Source organism: Salminus brasiliensis, chromosome 13 (genome assembly GCF_030463535.1).
Source record: "Salminus brasiliensis chromosome 13, fSalBra1.hap2, whole genome shotgun sequence".
In the NCBI taxonomy this organism is placed as follows: Eukaryota; Metazoa; Chordata; class Actinopteri; order Characiformes; family Bryconidae; genus Salminus; species Salminus brasiliensis.
In genome coordinates, this window is record NC_132890.1 from 27,507,186 (window position 1) to 27,529,740 (window position 22,555).

The 22,555-nt window shown below is 40.5% G+C and overlaps 1 protein-coding gene across 7 annotated transcripts in view; it reads left to right on the forward strand.

Annotated features, from left to right (window-relative positions):
• celf6 (CUGBP Elav-like family member 6) overlaps nucleotides 1-22,555 on the forward strand; it is a 189,695-nt gene that overhangs the window by 120,799 nt on the left and 46,341 nt on the right. For 4 of the 7 annotated variants that reach the window (XR_011980820.1, XR_011980819.1, XR_011980822.1 and 1 more), the window contains exon 4: nucleotides 16,044-16,172. The exons of 1 other annotated variant lie outside the window; for it this stretch is intronic. Coding sequence is in view for 1 of the 6 variants with exons in the window: in XM_072695825.1 (XP_072551926.1) it covers nucleotides 16,044-16,172 (129 nt within the window). In the remaining 5 variants the exon portion in view is untranslated. The remainder of the gene's footprint in view (nucleotides 1-16,043; nucleotides 16,173-22,555) is intronic. 2 more of the 7 variants (XR_011980823.1, XR_011980821.1) reach the window with 2 other exon arrangements.

Here is a 22,555-nt window from a genome sequence, read left to right on the forward strand (position 1 = left end):
GTGTGAGGAGTGGCATTTCTGACATGTTCCCCTAAAGTGAGAGTTCTGTTGTTGCTTTCATTGTTTTTATTTAACCCTTCACACACAAGGGGACTGTATCTGGACCTGCAATCCAATTCCTCACTGTCAAAACTTTATAAAGTACATACAGACATAAAGCCAACATAAAGGCCTTAGTAAGGTGTTGGGCCACCAGGGGCCCCAGATTGTATTCAGTGCACCTTGGATTTGACTCAGCAAGCGTCTGGAGATGCAAAGGAGGGATGGAACTCCATTCATCCAATTCACTTAGTGTTTTAATCATGGGGTTAGGTACCTTGTTCATAGGCATGCTGGTCCTTCTTTCCCCCATATTCCCCAAATTCCTACCAGTCAAGGGAATTGATTCAGTGACAGCAGCTGCCCCATTTTCTAACATTTATCTCCTTGGAAAGTGGTGGAAAGCACTGTCTAACCCATTACTTCCCAATTTACCATAGGTGTTCATTTGGGTTAAGATCTGGTGGCTGTGAAAGGAGCACTGTAATTAGTAGAAGAACATTTGTATTGGTTGACAGTGACCCTTCGTATTAAGAAGACATTTAAATCTGAACCATGACAGCAAAATGCACCCACAGATAATCAGAGTCACCGGACCACCTGGGGCTTAAACATTTAGGCTTGTACTATTCTTCTGGTGTACACTGAATATACCAAAGTGAAACGAATTCTATATATAATAAGAGTAATAAAGGGTACTTTGGCTTGCGGAACAATAGGGGAAGCCTTTTTGGGCTGTAATTTTCCATCATAGTGCCATTTAATCAGGTAAAGAGCCTTTTTAAGGGTATACATTTAGGGGTATACATTTTCCTCTCTGTGTAACTGTGGACAGACTGTTGCTCACACAGCCTGGTAATGTCCTGGATTGAGAAACAGGTCTTTTTCTGTTTTTCCTCTTATATCCTATTAATGTCTGAACATCACACTCACTCTGTGTGCATTTTCAACCACAATGTCCAGCCCTACTATCTGATGTATTTCACATAGATCTGACCTTACTTGCTTTTCCTGTTGAAACATTCACCAGCTGAGCCAATTAGGAGACTGAAACTCCCTCCAACCTTCTTTCAAAGCCACTATCTTTTTCTCTTGCTATCTTCATTCAAAATTGAGGTCAGCTGGGCCTGCTCAGTATTTTTAAACATGCCACAGAGTGTAGGTATTAACTGCTCAATTGTGGCATGCAGTACACCTGCATCTACACTCATTATGTTTCTCCACTCATTTACTCGTTTATTTATTTATGCATTTATTTCTCCACTCATTTATCCTTGTCAATTATAACTGAATAACACTACTTTATATACTATACTATATTATACTATTTTATTTTATTCACCATTATTTATTTTTTATTTATTTATCTATTTTATTTATTTGTTTATTTTATTTTCTTAATCTCTTTGTGGTGCGTCACTGTGTTTGTTTGCGTCACACTTTTTGAAAAACACAAAAAATGTATTTACAAAAAACCCTAAATAATAAGTCAATAATATGAATTTATATGGTCATCATAGCATATTTATGCCTAAATTGTGCTGCATAAATATACAAGTCTAACATTTACTTCACTGTCATCCAAAATCCTGTGGCATGCAAAAGTTTGAGAAGCTCATTTCTTTTTTGTTACTGAAAATAGTTACAGACACTTGTTGCAGACACTGTGATGTTTGCTTCCAGAATTTGCTGCTATTTGATTCCATGCTACCCTGTTCCCCATGCCACTGGCTATAACATAAGCCTAAAGCATGATCGATCCATCCACATGTTTAACAGTTAGAGAGGGGTTCTTTTCATTAAATTCTGCATATTTTTTTCAAACATACTTTTGCTCTGACCAGCAGAAATGGTCCAACATGATAAGAAAAAAAAACTTTTCCATAAACTTTCATTGTAAGTTTTAAAGATTTTTCTTCTCCTGTTACTATTTTGGAGACACAGTTTTCTTATGACAGTGACAATATTATTTGTTTTTCCTATGTAGTTTTGACACAGAATGTTCTGGCACTGGAAGCTGTACATCCACGTATTGTGAACAGTATAAACTACACTAAGGACTGGAGAGTACTTTTGGTCATATTTTACCTTCATTCTAAAGCTAAAGTAACAGTTGGCATCCTGACTCTCTTATTTGGGTTTAATCATTTCTAAATAATTAGATTGATGAGAATGCAGTTGCTCTGATGAAATGAAGTCAAAGCGAAAGCCAATTTTGATGTGGATTTTCATAAGCCAAAAATACTATTTCTATGCTACATAATCTGTACATCAGATGTAAAGTACAAAACAAAGAAGAAAATGTAGGCTTGGATGAGAGACTAACGGATTATTTGGATAGGATTATCTTTACATGGGGAGGTGTGATACAGTAATCGGAAGCAGAGTGTGTCTGATTTTAGTACCCAAACGTCAATAACTTTTTACAGACTGTGCCACTGATCTCTGTTATCTGCTATACTACTGAACTGTAGCAGTACCCCAGGGTATACTCAACCCGTACAAATTGCCGTTGGTAATTGTTTTTATTCATTAAGAAAACACTTAAGCACTACATGTCTGTGCAGAAGTATAAGGCATCTGGGGAAATGATATGTGAAGCAATCTGTCTGAGTGGTACGCATCTTTTTATTTGAAAAAACTATTAGAATGAACACAAATAAATAATATATAATATCGGGTGAGCTGCTGGTGGAACTGAACAAATCCATACAGTGACTGGAGTCACTGAAAAGCCTCAATCATATCTGTGTTCATCAAACGATCCTATAAGTAACTTCACTGACAAACAACACATGCTGACTACAGAGTGCTATTTCTGTTTACTTATCATACAGTGTTTTATACAGAAAACCACACTGAGCTACTAAATAGTTATAGATATGTTTTATGAATTCCACATAAAACAGTTTTGTACAAAACAATCTGACGCATCTCAACAGTATTTAACCCTTTCGCAAGTGATTTCTGGCTGCTTGTGACTGTCTGCACAGAGTGAGTTCATTTGGCACAAGCAGAATGGGAAAGTTTGAGAAGCAATGGTGTCATCTGTAGAACAGTGTGGGGAATCAGCAGGCAGTAACTGTATATATAAGATCAGTTCATGAATGCTGTATTTATACTATACTATAATGCAGTATTTAGAAAATTTGTAAAATATTTAAAATGAAGATATAAACGTAATAGATATAAAGATATAGATGGATGGATGGATGGATGCATGGATGGATGGATAGATAAATGGATAGATGCATGAGGTTTGCCACGTTTGCCTTACCTCACAGCACAAAGCTGATATTCTACCTTAAAACAGTGCCACATTTACATGCTGGCACCTGTAGCTACTGCACCATTTAAGGTAGAACAGTAAATACCAGTTAGAAGCTAGAGAATAACTCCAGCCAGGTAAAGGCAGCTGTGTTTGATTGCAGTGTCATAAATTGGCACTGAATTTTGTGTCAGAAATGTTCTTCCAGGGCAAAATGAAATTTTCTAAGCTGTTTTAGCAAATAACTGGGGAAACACATCACTTGATCACACACACAACCATTTACAACCATTCTAGATACACTTATTTGTCATTTGAACAAACACACTTAAGCTTAAAACAAGTAAACAAGCAAGTGTGTGACCAGTATGGCTGGAAGTATCACATTCAAAGCTTTACATTGTCTGCAGAACATTCTAATCCCACCGGTGAAGCTGTACCAGCCAGGGATCAGCTACAGCAAATCCCACTGGTGGGACTGTACTTGCTAAATGGCTAATGCACTAAAAAACTAAATGGAAGCTTATAGAGTATCATGGAGCATCACTGTCAAATTCCCAGTGTGAAGCATTTCATTTTAGTGGATAGCCAGGCTTCTCTCCTGGTCTCAACGCATGTATGTCCATTTGCAGACTTTTCAACCTTTCGACTAAAACTTTTCCTCAGTTAGATGAAGGATGAAGCTGATAGCAACTCAAGCTGTCCTGGGCGTCTCAGTCTCCCTCTCCTCAGCAGGTGGACTTGCTGAAGGCTGCTGGGTAAAAACTGATTGGGCTTCCATGTGGGATTTGCTGCCCATGTGCAACTTTCACCCAATGAGAGATTTTACACAATCATCATGCAGATGAGGCCCTTCAGCCTAATCCCAGACAAAGTAAAAGTCAGAGCAGCCCTGAATGCCACTTTTTACACTCACCTTCAAGCAGTTTTCAATCTCCGGCTCATAAAAGCAATAATTTACAGTTTGCTCGGCATTCATTTAGATTGCCTTGAAGGAGAGAGCTATTGCACTAAGCAATGTCTGTTCGTTCTGTAATGGACAAAACTCGAGAGGCCTATATTAGACTTGAGTAGTACTTTGTCTTTCATAACAAAAAAACGATAGAAAATCTAAATCCTCAAAGAGGCCTGTGCAAAAGTTTTGGCCCCTGTGTTGCTAAGGCTCAGATTGTTTTTGATAAGACCTCAGACCTTAATTAGCAAACGAGGCCTGAGGCATGTCAACAATGCAGAACTTTCACCCAATGAGAGATCTTCTGCAAACATCATGCAGATGAAGCCCTTCAACCTAATCCTAGACAAAGTAAAAGTCAGAGCAGCCCTGAATGCTGCCTTTTACACTCACCTTCAAGCACTTTTCAATCTCCGGCTCATAAAAGCAATAACTTACCGTTTGCTCTGCATTCATTTTGATTGCCTTGTAGGAGAGGACTATTGCACTAAGCAATGTTGGCTCATTTTGTAATGGACAAAAGTTCAGAGGCCTATATTTGACAGAGGAAGCAATTACACTTTTTTTGCTTAACAGATTATGATTATATTTCTAGAGAAGAGCTAAAAAAAATGAGCAGCCTAATAATAAGCAGAATCTACCCAATGGGTTTTATCCCAAGTTGATGATAATGTTCCTGTTAATAACAAATATTGTTGTATTAGATAATTAAATGAGGCATGATATTTTCCACAAGCAAAATTATGAAAACACTGGAAATGACAGAAAACATATTGTTATTCCAAATTGGAAAACATATTAATTTGTGGGAAATGGAGTTTCAGTTGAATGTACTGATGAAAATTGCTCACTCAGATTAGTCACTATTTTAGACTCTCTGTGTTTTGGCATAATATTATTAAGTGACTGGTGAATGTATGTTATTCCATAATTCCCTAATTATAACTTTTCTATTTTATTAGTTAATTAGTTTTAGCGTAATATTATTGGGTGAATGGTGAATTAAAGTAATTCCTCAATTCCTTATTTCTTTATCAAAATGAGAGTCTATCTCATTATTTAGCTTGACCAGTAGATACGTACTGATCACACAATGTACACACACACAGCGTACAGTACCAGTCAAATGTTTGGACATGCCTGGTGTGCTGAACATCATCTTAAAATAACTTTTGATCCAAATGCTAGGGAGAAACCATATTTTGATGACACTGAGAACACACAGGTAGTTAGGATGCTGTGGCTGGATGGGGGTTCATGTAGAAACTTCTGTGATAGTCCACACCAAACAACTTTCAACATGAGAGCAAACATTTATTATCTGGTAAAATTCAGTCATTGCTGTGTGAAGCCAACTGAACTAAAAAACTGAAATAAAAAAAGGTTTATTGTCACAAAAAGGCAAACTGTGGTGTGGGTTTAGGTATGGAAACAGCCTTTTATATATGTGCATAGTAAATCTTCATTTTCTGCCATTTTTTTGTGATAGTCCATGTTGGTGTTAGACTTGGGGTCTTCTCTTAAGATCCACTGTCATCTCTACTGTTTTGAGAATGTTCAGCTCCAGATTGTTTTGCCTGCTCCAGAGGACCGGCTGTCCAATGGAAAACAAAAATTTGTGTATGAAGCTAAATGCTAATCGATAGCAATGGCCATCTCTGCATACCAATGAAGTTAAGCTTTTAGAGTGAGGTGCTGTCAGTGAACCGGAAATCATGCATGGTACCCACTATTCACGCTAACTTACTTCTGAATTTAGATTTAAGCCATTACTAACATGTAAATTAGACATCCACAGTGACAAATTGAAAGAAAGAGCCTGTTTTCTGTTGTGCTTTTGGAGGGGTCTGCTTGAGTCTGCTTGTCCCCTTAGAGCAGTTGTCCCAAACCCTTCTCCTGGGGAGCCTCCATGAGAAGCAGCTTTCACCTTTAACTCAAATCTACTACACCTCATTCAGCTAATCAAGGCCTACTTAAGATAGTCATTTGATTTAGATGGATGGGGGGGGGGGGGGGGGTGGATAATAGCTATGGCTAAAGTCTACATGAAGGTAGATCTCCCAGAGCAGGGCTGGTAATCATTGTCTCAGATAGAAGGGTCACTCAAATCAATGCTAAGTCAATATGAATGATCTCCTTTAGTGTAGTATGAGACATTTCTATCCTGATGGGAGTGGTCTCTTTCAGCATGACAGTGCCCCCATCTACAGGGCACCAGGGGTCATCAAATGGTTTGATGAGTAATGGTTTAAATCATATGCTATATCATTCACAGTCATCAGATCTTAATCCAGATGAGCACCTGGGACATTAATGAGGAGATGGTCCCCCATTTTCGCAGTACCAGCCTTCATATGTCTGGAAAGGCTTTACAGTAACTGTTAAAAGATTGTGATGAGAATTGGATTGTGTTTAACCACAACAACATCAGGTACTGAGCTCTGGCATTGATGATGGATGATTGGTTCTGAAACACATATGCCAGTGGTGCCTAGTCACTCCACAGAACACAGTTCCAGTTCATATGTACGTATAGCCGCACGTGTTTAGCCGCATCACACTATATTTAATGCTTTCCAAATTTGAAGCCTGTAACTTGGTTTGACTGGACTGTTTAGTTCTCTTCTTAGTTCTCTAAAAGTACACCAAAGGGAACCTTACTTAGTACTATAAACATTAACCAGACCAGGTTATTTCAGAACAATCTTGTGCGATGTGTCAGTACAGATGACCATACAGGTATAGCATGCATTTCTTTGTATGATCCTATCAAAACACACAGCTCTGTGAGTGTGGACAGACTTTGACGCTGTCCATGACAGGACAGTGCTGAATGCCAGAGCCAAGCAGTAGCAGCACTAGAGCCAAGTAACAAGACTATCAGCATAGTGCTCTCTGATGTACCGCCTTCACACACACACTCACTCACACACACAAACACACATATATACACTGCCTTTGAAATACACCCACAGGCCCCTCAGCAGGAGCCTTTTTATCGTCAGAGGCAGCTGTCCGCTTTTTTTCCCTTTCCCCGATAGCTCACTTTCTCCATGAATCGGAAAACCGGAATCGTTCTTTGCTGGCTCTGGCTGGCTCAGAGTTGCTGGTAAAATGTGGCGGTCATTAAAAAAACATGTTAACCACCCAATACTGCTGCCTGAGACTAATTGTTTGGGGAGTTGACATATTTGCAAACAAAAGAGGGAAAGAGAACTTTGTCTAAGTAGGTTTCCCCAACAACTCAATCCCCTTTCCCTTTGAGATCTAAAGAGGGGGGAGGCAACAGTGAGGGAATGCTGCACAAGCATACAGCCTACAAGAAAAAGTAGCACTTTATTCCACTGAGAGGAGCATCAGTCTTGACAGCATATGGCGCCTGTGCGAAATCCATTAATTTTTAATATAGCGAGCTGAAATGAAAAGGCTTCCTGAGACAAGCAATTGTCAGATGTCACTAGTGTTTTGATAACTCTTTTGATCCTCCTTTTTGTTATTTGCATTTGTAGAATGAGGGCCGTCCACTTGTCTGGACGTGGCAGCAGACTGACAGCTATTCATTTTCCAGACAATTTCCCCTGCTTTCAGCGGAGAGAGAGGAGAGCGAGAGAGAAAGAGAGAGATGGTAGGGATGGGGGGGAGAGAGCTGTGGAAGGAGGCATGCCTGAGAACTTTTTGTATTTTTATAGTGCCTTTCTCAAGGGCACTTTGCATTAGCAACAACAACACAATCAACAAAAACAGCCACAATGCACACACACACACACACACACACACACACACACACACACACAGTTCCCCAGCAGGCAGAAGGAAAAATCCCCAGACAAAGTCGCTTGCCCAGATAGAGTCCTTATGTACAGACATTGCCAGCCCGGGAAACATCCCGGCTGCATAGAGTCACTCTGGTGGCAGGTCTGGGAAACCTCTCTGCTGCCTCGTCATCACTCCAGCAGACGGCCTTGGAAACATTCGCGATGTAGAGTCACTTCATCAGCCAGCCTGGAAAGTCTCATAGCTGTACTGTGCAAAAACTCATAAGAAAGGCAGACAATCAGAAACCTCGGCAACACATCTGTCAAGTAGCAGTAATGAAGCATCTGATACATTCAGGGTAGATAGGGAAGTAAAAATAAGTACAAAATATTAAAGCACTGCTAATATAAACTGAAATTATTATTTTATAATACTTAAAGTAAGAAATTCATCATTTGAGCCGTGAGCGTATGTAGCATAAGGCTTGAGGCAGGCTGCATGTGCAGAGGGACTTTATTAGGGCTACAGCAATACTGGTCATCAGGACAGGCAGAGGTCAGAAAACAGGTAGGCAGGTATAACAGACCATAATTCAAGTAGCAGAACAATGCAGAAGGTCAAAACCAAAAGGAACAACAAAGTAACACCAAACACGTCAAAGAATGGTAGTGAAACAGTGACTTCATGAAGAGCACTCTAAACTTATAGAGGAGTCCTAATTAATCCAGTCATGAACAGCACTTATGGGCTGAAGATGAGCCTCAGGTGAGAGGCGGAGCTTAGCCCTTGCACATTAGAGCACATGACTATGCACCAGTGCATGACCTCCTCACTGAGGCCAGCAGAGGGAGACATTACAACGGAGCATTACATAAGTTTGCAGCTTGTTGCTACGTCACAGAAACGTCTTAAGTTCTTTAACGGTTTAACGGCGTTCAGCAGAGTAAAAGGACAGCAGGGTTCTAACGCTTCTGCACTACTCAGCTTGCGTAGCTGGATCTACCTCCTGTATATTTTGAGATAACACACTGCCTCCCGTGTTCTATTGCCTTATTGTAACACATGCATCAGGCATGTAATCTAAACGTTGTGCATGTGGGTCATTTTAGGGCAAAGGCACATTAAAAAAGCCTTGAATCTGAGCAATAATTTGGAGCAGTGCAGTTCGCAATGTGAACAGAGCCTTAGCCGGCTTAGCATGGGAAAAGAGGAAGTGCTTAATCTAAAGGATATAAGTGTGAGTGAGTAGTAAGGTTGACTCCTCAGTGTGAACTGCTATTAAACAGCAGTCCTGCTTTAGTCCATGTACAGCATGTGAGGAATCTCACCATGCTCTGCATGGGAATCATGTGCCCCCTCTCGCTAACTATTGATTTAAATATGTATTGAGAAGCTGAGCTGAGCTGAAGGCTAAGCAGTGCTTTGTGTCGAGAGGCTTTTAGAGGCTCTACTCTACTGCTCTTCAGAAACGCACTCTAACGTCCAGCCATGGGTAAAAAAAAAAAAAAAAAAACCTCAAAGAATCCAATAGGATCAGTCAAGGAGACAGGTGCAAAGTGGGCTAATTAATTGAAATCCATATTCTTCTGTTGGTATGTGTGTGTGTGTGTGTGTGTGTGTGTGTGTGTGTGTGTGTGTGTGTTCAGAGCATGATAAATTATGTTGTTTATATGGTGTAGATTTACATCATCTTGTGGTCAGACTGTGTAACAGAGAGAAAGAGACAGAGAGAGAGAGCGACACAGAGAGAGAATGGGAAAATGAAGAGGAATGAGAAAGAAGAGAATATTAAGCAAGAAAAAGAGAGAGAGAGAGAGAGAGAGAGTATGGAGAGAGACATTGGGCAACCAGAAGGAGAATGAGAAGGAAAAGAGAACATGGGAAGAGAGAGAGAGTGGAGGATGACAGATTAAATGGGTATAGAGAGAAAGAGAAAAAACAGAATGTAAAAAAGTGAGAGAGGGAAAGAGAATGAGAGATATAGAGGGAGAAAAGAGAATGGGGAATGGGGAAGACAGTGGGCGAGAGAGAAGAAAGGGGACATGAGAGAGAGAGAGAGAGAGAGAGAGAGAGAGAGAAAAGGAAAAAGAGAGATGGGCAGTGAGACAAAGGGGGAGAGAGAATATGGAGAAGGAAAAGGAGAGAGAGAGAGAGAGAGAGTGAGAGAGAGATGAATTATAACCAGGAGGTCTGGCAATGAAAAGATAGCGGACTACAAATTCAATTTTTCTCTCTGACCCTCCCTGAGGAGAAGCTCAGAAGAACACTCGCTCGCCTCCCTCCCAACATCTTCCAGTGAGGGTGATTTATTTTTTTAGCCTTTGCTAACACGTTGGAAATGTTCTCTCATTGTTCTCATGGCTAGTTAATTAGCCTTGTAAAGCTGACATTAGGTCTGCGAAAGGGCCCTGATGGCGAGTGAGTCTGCATTCCCTTAAGGCTGGAGCACCACGGGGGCACAAGCAGTGCATAGATAGAGAGAGAGAGAGAGATAATGAGAGAGAGAGAGAGAGAGAGAGAGAGAGAGAGAGAGAGAGAGAGAACAGAAGCAGAGAAACTGTGTTTAATCTGAAAACACTTTCTCCGCCATTTGAAATGTAAAGACCGGGGCTGCTGTTTGCTCTTGCTTTTTGCACAAATGCTGAGACTTCTGCTCATGTACTGCTGGGCGGTATGATGGTACACAGTACACACAGCATGGGTTGTAACAAAAAGCACAGTAATAAAAAATGCTTAATTTGGACTGCGCAAGGAAAGACGGTTTTCAGGTACGCCTTATTCTAAATGAACCCACCACTACTGTCGCGATTACGAGATTAGATGCAAGGTCATTAACCAGCGGCTCTGAAAGACAGGGAGGAGAGCTGTGTTCAGACATACAGAACGTAAACAGAGCTATTCTTACAACAGTTCTACAGATTTAAAGACTAACATACTTGATATGCACGTCAGTTGTTGAATATGTGTGTTTGCAGTAAATAAGACACTGTTAACCATAGTTAAAAGTTGTGTTTTGCTATGATGCAGTTTGCAAAGTAAACACCATTTAAATTCTATATAGTTTTATTTTGTGGGGCCAAGCTGACCCTTTGGTATTCAAAGTCTCTTCAGTTCCTTTAGATAATGCATGTGGTAAAACGTTGCACTGCCATTCTTCACTCACTGGTCAGTTTATTGTACACACTCACTGTGAAGCTATGCCCTTTTTTGGAAGTTAAGCTTCTCAAGTTAGCCCCATCATTATAGTTCCGGTCACACCTAGGCTCCATGTGCAGATTGCAACCCAGATTAAGCAGGTATTCAACCCCTCATGGTCCATCACTGACCTTAATGGGCATCCACATGTGGGGCCAACATGGAAACTATAGACAAAACATTCTGGTTCCCAGTTGGACCAACAATACAGGCCCCACATGGGCATGTTAGCTGGGGTTAGGCTACTTAAAATATCTTGTGTTTTACTGAACTAAAGTCACTATTTTTATTATTTTATTATTATTCTTTTAATAAAATGCAGGTTTAATTAATTTCTTGTTTATACAGATGGACTGATTACCAGTTGTCTTTTAGGTGATTGAGGGCAGGGCAGGAGGCTACATTAACGTTTCCAGACAGACTTGGTAATGCATCATTGTGAAGGGCTTCTGTAATGTTCAGTGAATTGTCTCACAAAGTGAAATGTAACTTAGCTTGTGAAATCAACCACATTTAAAATGCTGCAGAACTCCGAACACCAGAACTTGGAGAGGTCAGGAATTCCTGAACTGTGGTGCTCAAGGTGGACACATTGCTAAAAAGCGCTGCTTATCTAGCACTAAAAATTCCATTGCTTCGGATGGGATTACTTTATTTTTCCGAATGCTGCTGTTGTAACTTTGGTCGTGGTTAAATGTGGTCGGCACTGTTTGCTGTTCTGTTCTGTTAGTGGTGTTTGTTTCTATACTCCATTCTCAAGAGGGCTATCCGGTAAGTGGTGTTAAAAGTCTTTCCTGCTTTTGAGTTTGAGACAGATACATTAAAAAACCCTCCAGAATGACGAATGCAGCACATGGAGCGGAGTACAACACTGGCTCTAATGGGTTTCTGTAGCTGTGCTCAACCTCCATAGTTCATCTAGTGGTTGAACAAGGAACCAAAACATCCAGTGACCGAAGAGCCTTGCACAGAACTGCTGTAATCTGATCAGCTATCTGAGAACTGAAGGACTGAAGGTGATTGTTTTGGTGTCTGCTTTCCTCTGAGTATGTTGGCTGCCTGGCTATGGCGTAATGGTGGCAGTTTGAAAAGAGAGAGAGAGTGGTTGGCTTGACATGTATTAGAGAAAAGCCTGGCTAGTGCTAGGGGACCTGCATATAGGTGGGTCAGTTGGCAAGACCAAATTGGGAGAAAAAAAATCTAATTTTAACAATATTTTAATAGAGATGTTTAACTCAAATGAAAAACAACAAAATAAGAAATAACATTAAATATAGTGATTATAAATAATAAATATGATTCCTTAAGAAACCAATTACAGTATAAGGTTTTTCACATGAACACACGAACCAAGACACTTATATAACATAATTGCAATAGAAAATAGGAACACATCAGACCTAATCACATAAACAAACAAATAAACAAACAAATAACGACTCACAGAACCATAAAATCCTCAAATTCTCATTTGAATGCAAAGACATCTGAGTTTGGGAGATCTCCCTTAGGATAGCTGCCTGTGTGGCTGTATGCATCTTGCTTCCACATCTGTCAGAAAGATCTTAAAATTCCTGCCCTCCAGATGTTTGTGTTTGCCTTCTTTGCTTTCTATCCTCATCTTTGTGTTTTTGTGGAATATTTCTTTGCTCTGCAGAAAGAGCAGAAACATTTGATTCATTAAAGTTTTATTGGAGACAACGTGGTGAAGTTGGAGAAACATTATTGGTTAATCGGCTGCTCAACAATAATTGGAGCGATGGAGTTTTATTTGTAAATGAGCAGCTAATTCCATTTCAGTAGAGCAGCAGATATGCACAATACTAGCACATAAAAGTGATGGGAACCCACCAATGAAACCAGCAGACAGCAGAGTCTCTCCCTCTCTCTCTCTCTCTCTCTTATGTACGCATATGTCTCTTTCCCTGCTCTATCTCTCTGCACCTCTCCGTCTCCAGACGTTTTATACACTTCATTCCACAGCGCTCTGAGAGATCCGATGCATAATGTAAAAGAGCAGTAAGGTAGAGGAGATAAATGATCTGTCTCATGCTATGGAAATACAGAGATTATAGTAAAAAGGTTTAGCTTGAGAGATTAAACATGACTTAATGGTATGTATTTGGGTCAGGAGAGAATCCTTTTTTAAGGTTTTGTGCATTCATACAAACTTTAAACAAGTTGGCAAGTTTTTTTTTTTTCCAGTGCTTGTCTCTGTCTCTTTGATGAGACAAAACAGCTGGTGTCATCGCTGTATTCATCAGGGACTCAGTGGAGCATGTTCAAACGAATGATTCAGCGGAAAAACAGGTTTACCTGATTTCCCCCCTTATCTCAGATGTGGTTGATCAGCCGAGACTTGTTTAAAGTCTGAAGTTTGCTTCTGTCATTTTTAACTGGAGGGCAGTTCAAACGGGGAGAATGTAGGCTGACCATAAGCATCCATCCATTTCCCATTAAGAACAAAACAAAACAAAAGCATAGAGACCCCGTTTACACCAGATCACTTCTAGCATCTTTAAAAGACGCATTTGAGTCACATGTTATAGCAATGTAAACACATCCATCTCTCCAAGACGCCTTCCACAACCTCAACTCCTCCCAGTACAACTCAAACACCAGTAATAATACCTGCTGTGCAGCGTTCCATCCCGCACAGCAGTCGGATTTCAGTCTGACTCACCGGATACACGTTTGATGGTGTAAATGCATGTGGCTAAAAGCTTTGCAGGATACAATCCAGATACTATATGAAGTCACATGCAGTGACCAGGTGTAAACAGGCTCAAAGTCGCGTTCAAGCAAAAGCTTTGTATTTATATATTTTATTTTGACATAATTGGACAGTTGTTCTTTTATGACAAAATTTCATGATGAATTGACCAATAGAAATGTTGCAAAAGGGCTTGGAATAATATATTTGTTTATATTTACCAGATTATGAGATGTTTGTGAAGTTTTGTGTTCTACATTATTTTTGTGATTTGGAGGCTGGTGAACTGGTGCTAAACCAGCACCAGACTAGAACCAGCAAGACCAGCAAGAGCAGCACAAATCCTCATCAACCAATCTAGTTGTTTTTTATTATTTCAGGAAGTATCTTTTAGAGACCAAACCTGTCTCGACTGATCAACTCCTTCTGGATTTAAGGTGGAAACACTGCGCTTGCTGGTTTGTTACATCAGCCGAGACCTCAGTGGGTGGTCAGACAGACTGGACTTCACTGAACAGCCTCGCTGGACCGGACTGGGGCCTGTACATGTCATATACATAACACACATGTCGTTGATGCAGGTTCCTGCCGTTCATTCTGTAAAACTAGCATGAAGAATGACTTGGTTCCGGAGTGAAGTTTTTACCTGAAGACTTTGCATCACTTTTTTTTTCTTACTTTTGACACTGAAGGCTTTCCTGACAGCTCTTGCGTCAAAGATTACAGAACCTTCCAGAAATAGTTCAGAAAAGCCACGTATGTCTCACAGAGGGTTAAAAGCGGAGAGTCGAGATGATGAGAGTGTGTGTCTGTGCGGTGTGGGTATGTGCGTGAGGTGTGTGTGTATCTGTATAAACCATATAGTTCTGCAGAACCCTGATAGTGGTTGAGAAAGCGGGTGAGTTACATTTGTTCTCCTTTTCACAGCCTCACTCTCTCTCTGTCGCTCTCTGTCTCTAACTCGGCTTTCTATTTTGCTTCTTCCCTCGTTTGAACCCCTCAGTGTATCCGGCCATTTCATAGAGTCTTTAATGCCATAATAATGTAATATCTCTCTCCCTCTCTCTCTCTCTCTCTCTCTCTCTCTCTCTCTCTCGCTCTCATTTTTGAGCTCAACTCAAAGAAGCTTTATTGGCGTGACCATGTTACAGTGCTGCCAAGCATTTAATGCTGTTTATCATACCTCAGTGTATATATCAGTCAGTGCACACACACACACACACACACATTTAAGCCTACTTTTTTTTTTTTACAATGTTAAAAAGACACCAGCTGCTCTTTACATTATGTCAGTATTTCATGCCAGATTACCCAATAAAAATGAATGTGTTTGAAATGTAATTGCATTACCATCATTTTCACATGATGTATACACCGATCAGCCATAACATTAAAACCACTGAAGCGAATGACATTCATCACCTCGTTACAGTGGCACCCATCAAGGATTGGAATATACATTAGTGGGGCTGTGGTGGCCCACCAGTTGGAGCACCAGGCTATCAATGACAGGGTTGTGGGTTCAAACCTGGGCTTGGTAAAGTGCCACTGTTGAGCCCTTGATCAAGGCCCTTAACCTTCTCTGCTCCCCATGGCTGCCCAGTGATGCTTACTGTCCACTGTGTGTGTGTGTTTGCTCACTAGTATGGTTAAAGGCAAAGGCCAAATTCCATTCGGTCTTGTTCAGTTGTGTCAGTTCTTGAAGGCGGTGTGTTGGAAGCAGGGAAAATGGGCAAGCGTAAGAATCTGAGCCACTTTGATAAGATCCCAGTTTACAGTGGCTAGACGACCAGATCTAAGCATCTCCACAACGTCAAGCAGGTCTTGTGAGGTGTTACGAGTATGCAGTGGTCAGTACCTACCAAACGTGCTCCAATGAAGAACAGGGTCATGTGTGCTTAAGGCTCATTTATGTGATCAATGGAGGCCCCACCTCACAACTAACAGTACTTAACACATCTGCTGCTAACATCTTGGCCAGATGCCACAGATTGGGAAGCGCTGTGCTGTAACTGTATGTATGTAATTATACTCTCTGCATTTCTCTCTCTCTCTCTCTCTCTCTCTCTCTCTCTCTCTCTCTCTCTCTCTCTCTCTCTCTCTCTTTCTCTCTTTCTCAGAAGACCGGAAGCTGTTTGTAGGGATGTTGGGGAAGCAGCAGAGTGAGGAGGACGTGCGCCGGCTGTTTGAAGCATTTGGGCAGATTGAGGAGTGCACCGTGCTCCGGGGGCCTGATGGGGCCAGTAAGGGTCAGCACCTACACACCTCCCTCTCTGTCTCTTCACTTCCATCTCTCTCCCCCTTTTTCCCATAGTTACATGGAGCCCACCCTCCATGTGCCACAGTGTCATTCCCTCTTCTGCACGTCCTTCTAGGTCTGTCCATTACTTTGTGTCACTCTCTCACCTTCATCTCTCTTCCATTGCTGCTTTGCTCATTTTTTTGTGTATGTGCTCCATAGTAATGCTTATAAAATGTATAAACCTTTAAGGTCTCTTTGAGTTCTTTTGAGTTCTTCTCTAGGCGTGTTCAGCTGTGCAATGGCGTGGTGTTAGCAGCAGTTTTAAGGGATGTGGGAGCTAGTAGACACAGAGCCCGTACTTTACCCTGCCAGTACTGGTGATAATGTGTGATAGGTGGGGGCGAATAGGAAATGATAAAAAATTGTGTGTGTGTGTGTGTATATATATATATATATATATATATATATATATATATATATATATATATATATATATATATATATATATATATATATATTTACATTATTACAGTCTGCTTTTACTATCATGAGTCTTGGAATCTTGTAATGAATAACATTTTCCTATTCAGTTTGATAAATTCATGCATTTGCACCTACCCTTCACTTCCTCTCCCACCACCTCTCTTCCTCTTTCTCTCTCTCTCTCTCTCTCTCTCTCTCTCTCTCTCTCTCTCTCTCTATCTCTCTCTCTTTCTCTCTTTCTCTCTCACTCTCACACCTATTCATTCTTTCCCCAGCACACACCTGCCTTTCACAGTTTCACTGTCTCACCTTCCCTTTCTGTCTCCACACCTTCATTTTCCCTCCTCTGCTCCTTCTTCCATACTCTCTCCCTCTCTCTTTCTCTTTCTCTCTCTCTCTCTCTCTCTCTCTCTCTCTCTCTCTCTCTCTCTCTCTCTCTCTGTCGCTCTCAGCAAGCTCAATACAAACACCTCCTACTCATTCTCCTCTTCCCTTGCTCTCTTTGTTCTCTCCTTTCTGCAGCTCTGTAAGAAGTTTTCTGTTTTGACACTTTCTTTGCAGTTCGACAAGGAAGAATTCCAATAATACACACCCCGAAGTACACAAAAGTTTGAGTGGAACACTGAGTGGATTCTTTCCTGCCATTCAGGCTGTTGCTCATATTTAAGCAGCGGCTTACCTCACCCACTCAGCATCCCGCCTCCACTCTGTCTCCTTCTTAATCTGTATAGATTTCACTTCTTCTTCTTCTTATTGTTAAACTCCTGATGGATTCTAACCCTCCCGCCAGGTTATACCTCCCCATTTCAAACTCTTAAGCCATTGCCCTCCTACATGCTAGCAATAAGCACAAGCATAAGCTGAAAGGGTTGGGTGTATGTGTGTGTGTGTGGTAGTGGTGGGGGGTGTCACATAGCGATCGCTCTCCAGTATATGACTGAAATATCGTTAATAGAAAAGGTGGATGCATTCATGAGTCCCTCATTAAACAGTGAAAATTCTCAAATCGAATAAGTGCGCTAACACCTTTGGTGAGCAGTGTTGAGTGATGGCTGTTTATTTAAGTGCAAGCTGTTTCTGTATTTAGCTGAAAATACTTTTCTGACATTAATAAAACCTGAACTAGGATCCAGCAATACCCAGAAACCACCAGATGTAGGGGAAAAGAAGTTACATGTTAATTGATGGTTAGTAAGCTTTACTTATTGACCATTAAGCGCTACAAAATTGGAAACTGGACTGGTACTGGTAGATGGTGGGTTTGTCACTGACAAAACAGAATTATAGGACTTTATAGGAGAAACAATTTCCCTGTTATGTTGTTACAGTGGACATATCATATTTTTAAACCACAGGCCTTGCCATGCCTACTCCAAACTCACAGAGGATCATCTCTCAGACCTTTATTGTGATGCTGAATAGTCATTGTTTTTATTTATATGTGTTACCCTGAAATATTACATCATCAGTTCAAAATGGCAGATAGTGTGGACATGGTCATGTGACCTCTGGAATATCTTGTAAATACCTTCTTTTTACAAGAAAAACAGAGGTCCAAAAATATTGTCTGATTAACTGCAACTGTCCACACTAGGGGATCTCATACAGCAGTGGTTACATTTTGTTTACTGTAGAGGACCCATTGTTTCAACTGGGTAAAATGGCATTAGGTCATCAATAATATGCTTTATTTATTTAAAATATACAGTAGACTGAAGTATATATGTTATATTCTTATATGCATTATTATGAATTTTATATTCCAGTATTATATATTTCAAAATATTATTATTTTATATTTTAATATAAAAGGACACTGTTTATGTCTATACATATGTGTGTGTGTGTGTGTGTGTGTGTGTGTGTGTGTTTATGAATACGTAGGGTGTTCTTGTGTAATTGCATAGAGCTTTTGTATATGTGTGTGTAGAGGCCAAATTCCATCTGTGTCCAATAGTTGGTTGGGTTGGTCTTTGTCTTTAGTGGCCGCCTGATCCCAGACCCTACAGACTGTAGTGAGTTAAAAGGTGTTCTTCCAAGAATCTGCACAGGGTTTCATTGGAGTTCACCTAAACTTGAAAATAGCACTGATACGTTTTATGGCTTGTAATATAGCAGGCAAGCTCTGGCATGAACTCTGCGCTGCAGGTTTTCATTTCCCAAAAAATGTCATAATGTGATCATCATATCACTTAGGCTCTCTCATGCGTTTAATGACGATCGTATTGCAGATCTTTATGGGAAGCGTAGCCAGGTTGGCTTTTTCACACACCAACTGTCGCATGCGCTCAGCAGAAAGAGAAGAGTTTCAGAGAGAAGAAGAAATGGAGTTAGCGAGGTAGTCTCTGGCCTCAAGGCAAATAGACAAACACTCACAAACTGGAGATTGTCAGAGCGTCTGGACTTTGAGATTAGTGGACATACAGAATGCTGGGGTGCAGGGAAGAAAGGGGTGGTCTCTGCTGTGCATTGTTTTGATGTTTTATGTATATATGTTAAGATTTTTTACTTATAATTAATAATTATAATAACATGCCACAAGGAATTTCAAACTGCAGCATAGCTAGTTAGCCGGTGCAAGCAGGGGAAAGTGGAAAAAGCTTTGATACAACAGCTAACAGAACACTGTGCTGACCATCATTACACTAGGAGTGATGTGGGAAGGAAGTGCCAGCTACCCACCCCTAAGAAAGCAAGGCCAATTGACTCTGGTGATGGCACTTAGTATGACCCGGGATTTGAACCAGCAATCCTGGGATCATAGTGGCAGCACCTTAGTCCACTGGACCACTTAGAGCCTCAGATGTTTGTGTGTGTATATATACATTCACTACGCATTTTATTAGGAAAACATACCAGCAGCTTCAGTAATGTTTTTTGGATGCATTGTTCCTTAATATTGATCGGTCATTGCTTGAATGACAGCTTATTTGAGTACTGTTGCTGACCATGTACCTCCCTTGACAGACATAACTTACCCATCTTCTAATGGCTGCTTTCAGCATGGCAATGCACTATGTTACAAAGTCTCAAACTGGTTTTGTGAACATGACAGTGAGTTCAGTGTTCAGTGGTCTTCCCAGGTACTGGATCTAAATCCAGAAGCACACATTTGGGGAAACTTTTAGCTTGAAAGCGCTGAAAATTCTACAGGAAACCTGTGTTGCAATTATATCGACATGAACCAGAATCTCAGAGTAATGTTTTCAACATCTTGTGGAATCAATGCCACGAAAAAATAAGGTTAAGCACATCTGGCACTCCTTAAGGGGCTCATCCTTTACTCACTTCCCCTCCACCATCTTACCATGTCCTGCAAATCACTGACAGCCGATTAAATGCAATGGGCTCAGTAAGCTCTTCTCACTTACAAGCTAATGAGCTACTCAAGGCATCCAAAAACAGTTAGTTGTAAAAATCTGGTGCTCTGAAATGCAGTCATTGTACTTCTTCACTTTTTCCCAGGCCTTATATTTGTTTGTATCCCATAGCAGATCTGAGTAATAAAAAGCCTCATCTAGTCAAATAACAAACAGAAATCTTTCACATTTTGCATCAGCATTTTAGCCAGTAAAGACATTTGTGGTGCATTTGCAATTTTGAGTAAGAGTAAGTAGAAGTGACTTTGAGTAAGTCTAATGGAATTTAAAGTATTGACCACCTAATTAATAGCACAGGCATATGATAAAAATTCAGGCTTGTTTTGTTGTATTTTTTCCTATTTTAAATCAGATGAATCATAATTTTACATAACTGACATAAACTCATCAGTAAGCCCCAAACAGTCTCAGTGGCCAAAGGAATGAGTTAGGTGTGCATGGCCATGCCAGAACAAACACACCCTGCGTCACCTTTGTGTCACCTTTATGTTGAAAGTCACTTCAAATGTAACCTCTTGAATACTAGGTTTATTATTCAGTTATTAATCGTACTATAAGGAATTATTTGGGAACCATTTGGTTTAGTATTCAGTTGTGGAGTCCCACAGGGCTCTATTTTAGGGCCTATGAAACTTACAAATGTTGTTTATGACAGTAATATATTTATGAAAGTGAAGAAGTGTATTGGGTCTAAGGGGTTAGATTCCTCTGAAGTTTTATACATATAGAATTTGACCCAAAGTTCGTGTCCTGTGTACTGCCACTGTTGGGCCCTTGAGCAAGGCCCTTTACCCTCTTTGCTCCCCGGGCGCTGGAGTTGGCTGCCCACCGCTCTGGGTGTGTGTGTGTACTCACTGCCCCTAACACATGTGTGTGTGTGAGTGTGTGTTCACTACCAGATGGGTTAAATGCGGAGGACACATTTCGCTGTACAGTCCACACTGTACAGTGACAAATACGTGCACCTTTACCTTTTTACCTTTTCTGAATAAAATCATATGCCAGATATGCTTCATATGTTTCAAGATTATGCCTTTACCTTCGGTAGCAGCTGTAAGTGATTAGTGATGTAGTTTGTGTTCATTGTTTCGGGTGATGAATTAGATAGCTACTTGTTGAATAAGGAAAGGTGTGACGTCAGCTCCAGTCTTATAAAGAAATCAAATGACTATTTGAAAAAAACAACTGTCTGTTGTATGCCCCGCTCACCCCTCCACATATTTGTTTAGTTTTATAGCTAACAGTATGCCATATACCTGTTGTGTGACAGAAAGCACATAAACAAGTCTATTTGAGGCAAGTGTGTGGTGATTTAGGCATGAAGTCTGCATGATGCTAACTGGTGCAGTTTAACATAAGTGTTTGGTACTGGTTAGCTACATTAGCCCTGTGTACTGGTTAGCTACATTAGATTCAGTGCAAAACTGAGGCGAACTTCAGACACCAAACACATCTGGGCAGATTGATGACAATATTTTTTTAAGAACTACTGCTTTAAGGCAGTTTTTGAGGCTGCATTTGTACTGGTGTGTATCAGAGTTTTTTGTCTATGTCTGAGTACTCGGGTGTGTGTGTGCTTGTCTTGATCCCTCATGGTCTTTAAAAATCTTGTCATTGTAAATGGTTCTGGCAGTGTGCAGCAGTAAGGCCAGCTTCCAGGAATTCAAATCAGACCGCCTCACCCCCCTTTCGAACCAGACGGGCTGCATGGACCATAACACTTTTCTTTTGTCCCAGTGTTGATGTAGATTCATATGGCTCCCAGCCTGTTAGTGTCCCCAGACCCAGTAAAAATGGCCGAGCAGTTTAATATCCACATCTCTCCCTTTCCCTGGCGCTCCCTGAGGGCCGCGTGTCTCTGGCAGCGGGAGTTGAATAGAGTTCAGGCCTGTCAGTAATAATAGAGATATGGCTTTTAGTTCTGTAATTATGATGTGTTATACATGTCATCCATTCAAACAGACTGAATTCATGCATGAATATTATTTTCTCTGCAAATTCAAAAGGGAGCATGGAAACCTCTCAGCTAAAAGCTGTCCAATCTTTTCTTCTTTTCACGTTCTTCTTTTCATGTCCTCCCTTCTTTTTCGCCACTGAGCACAAAGGCCTCAAATTTGCACTATAATTTCTGAGTCCCTCATCACTTCCATTTCATTGGAGATCTTCAGCTCCTGGCTCTCTGTAATTCCGTTCTTTCTGGGTCAGGGAAAATACGCTGCAATGGTGAAATGGAAAAAAGGCGCTGTGTTCCATCTCCATATGTCCATATCTTCCATATGTTTTACAGTTCTGTACCGTAGAAAAAAAAAAGTTTCAAAACTTACCCTCAAAAAGAGAAGTATATTTTTTATATATTGCAATTATATAAAATATATCATTCTCTATATTGTCCCTATGAATAATATTAGAATACCTTGTAATATACAGTCAGGTCCATAAGTATTTGGACATCACCTCAATAGATCTTTTCCCCTTTTTCTCCAGATTTGGTACTGCCAATTAACCTACCCGTTCATAGTTTCCTCAA